This window comes from Glossina fuscipes, unplaced genomic scaffold, assembly GCF_014805625.2.
Source record: "Glossina fuscipes isolate IAEA_lab_2018 unplaced genomic scaffold, Yale_Gfus_2 93962, whole genome shotgun sequence".
Lineage (NCBI taxonomy): Eukaryota > Metazoa > Arthropoda > Insecta > Diptera > Glossinidae > Glossina > Glossina fuscipes.
The window spans coordinates 1,327-9,634 of record NW_024005136.1 but is presented as its reverse complement, the minus strand read 5'-3'; the positions used below and the strand labels follow the sequence as shown (position 1 = coordinate 9,634).

The window sequence follows — 8,308 nt, the reverse complement described above, 5'->3', positions numbered from 1 at the left end:
TACGGCATTATATAATACGCTGCAAAAATAAGTAACGTAACGTAGTCAAGGATCATATGCTATGAAATTCTGCAAAGTCTCATTTTTGGACTCATAGCATAGCAAAAATGAAAAGATAATAATTAAAGGTAGCTTTGATACTATGAACACAGTTTGTAGATCCGTAATAGAGATCCTAAGTCTTGTTAAGTAAAAACAAGTAAAAACGTTATAGTCGGGCAAGTTCGACAATTAAAAGCCCTACACCACTTGCCCTAATACAGTGAAGCGCTCTGCACAAAAAATTACACATTATTTTCATGGAAGGGCGCGCTGGACGATGCCCGAAACATCGCATGGCATGATCGAAATTTAGCAAAGTTACTTTACTTCCTCAAAAATTTTATCTTTCAGTTTCCATTATAAAACATAACTAGAAATTAGACTTTCTCTTCATATAAGCGCTTGCATTCATGATAGCCCCTAAATTTGTTGGCGACTATGCTATCCGAATTCCCTACCGTTCATTTTTCCCGTTTGCTGAAGCGCCTACTCTTCACGGGACATTTTATATGCGGGTCGAGTAAATATACCTATGTGGTTCAAATTTGATCCACTTAATTTTTATTTCTAATTACTAACGTGAAAAAATGTTCCTGACTTGGGTCTACATTTCCTGCGAATCCTTATAAGCGATCCAAATTCGATAAGGTTGACCTCTTTGCCGATTTACTATTATATACCAATTTTCACAATGAAATTTTAAAAATTATTATATAAGGAGAGGTTGAAAGAATTACTTCAGCGCAATCAAATTTTTGATGCCAATTTTGAATGCCGAAGTTCTATAACTCTGAGTGTTTTGTCGAGAAATACTAAAGATCACAGTTTTTTCCGAAAAGGTATGTGAGTAAAAGCCGCTACACCGAAATTCATTAAAATATCTCATATATTGCGACCTGTAGGTTGAACGGAACAATGCATTGACAGAATTCAGAGGGACAGACAAGAATCATTCAGAATCATTTTCTGAATCGATCGGTATAATAAAAGTTGCTTATGAGTGTTACCTACGTCCTTACAAGCTTAATATACCCCATACTATACGCAGCATGGGGTGTAAATATAAAATTTCCAAAATTTAAAAAAATCAAATACCTCAGTAAAAATACTTGATATATTTACATTCTTCTTTCATGTATTTAGGGTATTTAGGGTAAATCATAACATGTCTTAAATGTCTTAATGGAAAACTAGGATTTAAATAGCTGTAATGAATCGAACGCAATTGTTTGTCTGTGCTTTCTTAATGATAATGTATTACCGACAATTTTTTGACGTCCTTAAGAAGTCCCTACATTAACAATATCAAAGATTATTAGAATAAATTACATGATGCTTCCGCATTACTAACCTTCTCTATCTCTCTTTTCGTGCAGATGTCCTTACACTAAAACAAAGGTTTTAAAACGAGGCATTAACGACGCAAATGAATCTTTACTGTAGCTGACGCGCTCTCAACTTCATTTAATTTAAGCATATTTTAGACTTAAAAGAGGATTTGCTATGAATGGTTCATGTACATATTAACAGATTCAACACATTCTTATACAACAAACCAATTGAATTCAATGCCTGCAAGCTTAATCTTTCCTTCCTTCCTGCTCAAGCTTAAAAGGAAAGAGGACGGAAACATTTATATCTGAAAAAATGCACCTTTTTTTTAAAAAAAAAAAACATCTAGATTTTGCATGTGTAGAGGATATGTGATATGGATTCAGATTTTAGTGATTACTAAGTTCACTTCAGGCAAATCCTTTTTTTTGCGTCTTAATAATTATCGTAGAAAACAAATTTACCGCATATTTGCTGCGTAATTTATGACTCATACATGTACATATATATATATATATATATATCTCATACATATATTTATATCTCATTTTTACCATTGTTTTTATATACTCGTTATATATATTTTGATGATATTTTCTTTAAAAAAATCCGCAAATGAATTGCAAATCTTTTAAGATAACAATTAAACGAAAAGGTAAACGATACAAAATGATATATGAAGATAAGCATAATCACATAATTAATATAGAATATTATCAGTTTTACAATCATAGGTATATTAAGCTAAAATTTTGAAAAATGTTTTAAAATATATTCTGTAAGAATAAAGCAAAAATGCAATTTTGCAAATGAAGAAACAAATTTCAGATTACATTACATAGATTATCACAATACTTATTATACTCTAAACATTTACGTTTTATTTTCACTAATACAACTGATTGTTAAAATCAACCGCAACAGGAACGAGTAGTTCCATTTACTGGAGCGCCAGCGTCGTCGGAGCCATCTAAAGAATCTTCAACAATTAAGCGTCGTTGACCAAATTGACCATTAAGTGCCGATCTTTGGTTCTGTTGATTGTTCTGTTGGACATGTTCGATCATAAATTCTGTTAATTCCGTAAATAATTTTTCAATGTTTTCATTAGCTTTGGCCGACGTTTCAAAATAATACGCCCCGACACTGTCTGCGTAATCTAAAGCATCCTCAAATGGCACAGTACGTTCATTTTCTAAATCTGTTTTATTGCCTGCTATAGTTAAAATTATATCGGAGCCCAGCATACGTTTCAATTCTTTTACCCAATTTTTAACTTTTTGAAATGAATCTTCATCGGTTATATCATAAACAAGTATAGCACCGTGTGAGCCTCTATAGTAGATAGGACCCAATGCATGGAATCTTTCCTGACCAGCAGTATCCCATATATTAAGCTGGACTTTGGCACCGTTGTCTAAATTTACTTTCTTCGTTAGAAACGAAGCCTGTAAAGTACTGATGTGTTGCGGATTGAATTTATCCTCTACATAGCGTAATACAATTGATGTTTTGCCCACGCATCCTTCGCCTAATAGAACCACTTTGAAATTATATTGTGTCGTTGAATTTACTAGCGACGGACTCATTTTGCCGTCTTTCTTTCGTTTTATTTTTTCTTTTTTAAATCTTCTTTTTTGGTATATAAAAGGCCTGTAAACGATAAACCTACTAAATTTTTTTTCAGCAAGGTGTTTATACTAAGCAGTATTGTCAGTAACTAGTGATACTATTTAACTTGGGGATTGATTGCCACATTGGGGAATGAAATCACTTCATGAAAGGAACAACTTAGAATGAAACATCTTTAACTATAACAAAATGCGATGTAAATGCAAAGTAAAAATCAGTTGAATTTATAAATGTCGCAATAATATAACAACGCTTACAAATTTATAGTTTGGGGGATTGTTTGGATTGTCTTTAAATTAAATAAATTTTCAAACAATTGGAATTAGTCGGTGCACTATTGCAGAAGGTTCATCGTAGCTGTCATTGACACATTTATTATTCACTATTTTATGTGATTTGTTACTGCTAAGGCAGGGTTGAGAGTTTACGAAAATCTCAAAGCAAAAGAAGAAGCAGAGGATATCTTATTTTATATGCAAATTATTATAATTCATTAATATGTGTTTTTTTATTAGCGCATTTGGGAAATATTGAGTATTAGTATAACATGAAAAACATGACTGTTAAATAAATTGAAAGGTTTTAAAATATATGATATTTTCTTTTTTAATTACATCATGATCACACAGTTGTAATTTGTATTAGTTCAGTGCGAAAATTGGTGCACTTGCAATTCTTGAATTGAAAGACAGAGTTGTAAACATTATGTACTATCAAAACCTAGATTTGGTACGCGTGCACACATCAATAGCTAATTATAATAAATAAAATGGTAATAATATTTACAATCCTTTTTGTTTCGAAATAGATGTGACTACTGTCTTGAAAAATAAATTATATATTTTATCTGTCAGGTCTTAATTTACTATCAAAAATTTTGGATAAGTAAACATTCCAGCAATAAACGAAGAGTAAGCACAGAAATAAATTGATCCACAATCTTGCGTTTTTTGACACGTATTTGTTGGCTAGAACAATAGGACGATACTTCATTCTTTAGTTCGAGGGATGGTGCGTCTTACAGCTTTACTTCTTTCTTTCAAATAAACAACTTATTATAAATATTTTTCTACATCATTCTCGTCCACGTTAATTACATAATATATAAGCAAATTATCTTCGCCCATAAAAAGTAAGGGTGGCTTTGTTCAGAACTTCAAACTGCCTAATGGGTCCATTTTTATGCATGCCTTCACTTATATAAAATATTGATCATAATAATATTGTTTTAACATTCTGTCAAATAAAACAAGTTGTCAAGGGTGTTACAAGATATAAAATTATTATTAATTAAATATTTGAACAATTGAACTAGAAAATTAAAAAACGATGAAACGAAACGGGCTTGCTTGATGTTCTTAGTCAAGTTTTGCAAAATACCGAAATGTAAAATTTTCACATACATTTTTTAATGAAATGAATGTAATACAAATAAATTTAAAATATAATTTTAGTAGAATCTTTAGTTCACAACAAGAATGGCAATGATAAGAAAGCGCACTGAGCTCAGTAATTCAGCCATACAGATATTAACAATTTTCTCACCTACAAGAAAACACAAAATTAAAGAGAATGATTATTAACAGGGTTTTCGCCGCTTAGGCAGACGGACAATGCAGTATAAGTTTGGAAGAACGCAGTGTTGGAATATACATAAACAACTCAATTACTGCTGTAGAAGTATTCAGCAAAATTGAATCGTTTGGAAAAATGGCTGTATGATCGCGTTTTGTGTATATAAGTATTAAAAAAGCGAACAATTGTGCTGAATATTGTAGCCATAATTTCGTTTTGTTTTCATATTTAAATTACTCTCCCATGTGTCACTTATCAAAACAGATTCACGCAGCAAAGGTGAAATTTCCGCGAAAATATATGCAGTGTTACATACTGCTAACGTTTCAGTTTTTCTAGTTAGAAAAAAAATTATTAACAGACGAGCTCTTATTTTCAGTTTTTATTAATATTTGTTGGAAATACATTTTATTATAGAATTGCGTACAGCAGACATGCACAAAAACGTAGGCGTACGTATATGTAGCTGGCTTTCAAATTTTGGGTTTTCCTGATCGTATGCTTTATTGCAAAAATGCCGTGACGCCTATATGCGCTAAATAGTTGGTTATCGTTTGTTAATCAGATGCAAAATATAATTTTTTTTTGTTATATTCAACATTTTGTATTAAAATTTCCTCAATTTAATATTGTTTCAATTTCAGTATGTATGCATTTTTCTTAACCCTATAAAGGTATTTTTTTGCTAAATTTTTGTCGTTCCTCTATAAATTTAAAAAATTTTTCTTTTGAAGAAATTGTACTATTGAAATAATGAAAGGATTCGTTAATACCGTTTCTTCTTTAAGTTATTAATAGTTTTTTCTTCAATCATTAAAAAAAGTAAGAAGCGAAAACTCTTGACTATTCCTATTCACTTTTCTTGTTCTTCTTCTAGCAAGCAGCAAATTGATAACTTATGATCAGAGACAACTAGATGGCAAGATGGTCTAACATAAATGAAAATTTAAACTAGGAGATTATTACGGACTTGTTGTTTTTCTGCCATCAGTAACGGTAGTTCACACTGTTAATTAGCAATCAGTTGACCGCTTGCTCCTTCATTCTCATTATGCGTATGTGTTCTGTTAATAGATTCTTAATCTGGCGTTAACGCAAACATATATGTTATTCTACGTTTTCATATGAATACGCGTATATGGTACACATATAAATGTGTATGTACGAAAACAAGTAGACAATGGATATTGGTCGAAAATATGGTTTGTTTTTCTTATTTGGTAATAATTTCCTTGTCTGAATTTTGATATAAATGTTAGATTATCTTGTCATCTAGTTATCTCAGCTATAATTCACTATAATCTTTATTAAATTTAGTATGATTTCTATGTGTATGGGATAGAAACTCATTTTGTATTGGATTTGAAATTTTGTCAGAAATGGATTTGAAATCTAATGTCTAGTCCTACTAATTTAATCAAAGTCAATTCGTTAATTCATTTGTTCAATTCATAAATAATAGTGTCGCAAGCATACTTTTCGCAAAATATTGTCTTCATTATATCATTCATTGTTAACTAATAATATTTTTGCATATGTCGGCGTAATATTCTTTTAACTGGGTAATATATTTCGCGGATTTCGTAATTATTTTAACAAATATTGCAATCGAATGTAAGAGAGAGAGAGTTTTTTATATGCGTAGAAATAAGAAAAGGCAATTTTTAAATTCTAAATGATATATTTCTCTTGATAAATTCGGGTGTGTAGGAAAGCTTCGAGGTGCTCTTAGCGCTTTGTGTATTTGCATATGTACTTTTGGAAAAAAGGATCGTTAAAATCGCATATTCAAAGTTCTGCATAATTAGGTAGATATCTTTAAATGTTATATATAATCGTTTTTAGGGATATAACGCAGCAAATATGTTTATTATTTTTTCTGGAAAACGCCCATTTTGTTATTTTTAAATTTCGAATATCTATTTCAATTAAAACGCTTCCATTTGTGAATCGTCACAATCGCCAAAAAATAAAGATAAAGAAAAAGTAAACTGAAATTTGGCGCAAACATTTCTTGATTGATACAAAGCTGCGACCATAATGTTTAGTGCAAAAATAGTGACGATCGATTTACCAATGCATTCGCAATTAACGATAAAATTTTACTTCCGACTCATTTTCAATTTATTTTCTATTTATTTTAACGCACATTAAAGGTATATTCAAAAGAATTAATTACGGATAGATATGATTTACGAGAATATCGTTTTGTAGAAGCTATCGAAAATGTTAAAATATCATATGCGTGAAATTTGAATTATGCTAACAGAAACAGTAGAGTTCAGTTTTACTCGTTAACCTTGCTAGTAATTGTCTATTTATAGTCTATAGTAATTGTAGTATGCCGCAAGTATGTTGAGCACTATATCCTGTAGAACTTGTGATAGACGAATCCATTTTTCGTATATCGATTGATTGAAAAGGTTATTTTGAATGTATTTCTTTATCGAAAAAGCTTTCCTATCTGTCTTCTTTCGCCTGACTGTCTGTCAGCCTGACCGCCTGACCGCCTGACCGCCTTATCTTCTTGTATTCGATCTATACATTGCAATTTTTGAGATACTTTTATGAATTTTTGTATACCGTACTGTTTTGTGGGCTCGCATCGGACAACACCTTCGATCTGTTCCCATGCAATACCTTAATTGAAAAAGTCGTTATATGAATAATTGTATTAAGCGAAGTAGTGTAGGGTGCTTAATTAGGGTTGGTCATAACAGACTATAATGCTTTTAGTTGTTTTTTTATACCACATTTTATTCAAAGCTTACACACACCGTTCACTACCTTAGGGGATCTTAAGGTGATATTGTTTTGCGATTATACTTAATAAAATATGCAAAAAAAAAAAAAAAAAAAAAAAAGCTAGAACGTTTTGCATATGCATTTAAGTGCCTTAGAATGTACAAGTCATTTATGAGGAAGCGTGAGTTTTGTTAATAATTAGCATTAATTTTTAATTAGAAAGACAAAAGTCTTTTTGTGACACCATTTAATTTTCCAAGGACTTTAGATGTAAAGCTCACCTTTTAGGGTGCATTTTATACCAATACCCATTACTATTAAAAATTATATTTATTGATCGGTAAATCGGTTGATGATGAGTAGAATTTTAAACAAATTTGATGACATATATTTTAAGGGTACTATGACAATATCGAACACGGAATATATATATATATATGGGAGATAAGAATATATTAGACATTGCTTCTATTAGAGCAGATTTGTTTCAGTCAAAACAAAGCTTGTACCAAATTTTAGACTAATGCATCAACTATTGCGATTTTTGAGCGGTCGAAAAATACATACCAGCTAAGCGCACAGAAGCTTAGACAAAATAATCAAGTTTATTCGTGATGAATGCAAGCGTATTATCAATGTATGACTGCTATCATAATTAAATTATATTTAAGTAATTAAACTCGTAAACCTGTTATAACGCTTGTGAGGAAACGACAAAACATGTTATAAATAAGAAGCCATTGTCAACATATACGTATCGTTTATTCAAAGTAACTAATCCCTGCTTAAAGAGACGAACCCCTGTGTTAAGAGATCCAAAAATTTAGTGGAGGATTGTCCCACGAGCGAGCGCAACGTATAACGAATAACTTATCAGCGAGTGAGATCGTTGCGAAGGGAATGATCGTCGTGGGAGATTCCTACTAGCACTGCTAAATGCAGTTGCGGTCACTGAAACTTAATAACTTTAGATAGATAAATA

The 8,308-nt window shown here is 31.1% G+C and overlaps 1 protein-coding gene across 1 annotated transcript; it reads right to left on the bottom strand.

Moving 5' to 3' along the window:
- Nucleotides 1–1,933: 1,933 nt before the first annotated feature.
- On the bottom strand, nucleotides 1,934–3,091 carry LOC119644167 (ras-related protein Rab-21-like). The gene has a single exon (XM_038043691.1). It carries the CDS (start codon nucleotides 2,961–2,963, stop codon nucleotides 2,286–2,288), a length of 678 nt encoding a protein of 225 aa, XP_037899619.1. The 5' UTR covers nucleotides 2,964–3,091; the 3' UTR covers nucleotides 1,934–2,285.
- Between the last annotated feature and the right edge of the window lie 5,217 nt (nucleotides 3,092–8,308).

Excerpts from the sequence above, each read along its gene's own strand:
- LOC119644167 (XM_038043691.1), bottom strand. The coding sequence starts at position 2,963 with ATGAGTCCGTCGCTAGTAAATTCAACGACACAATATAATTTCAAAGTG.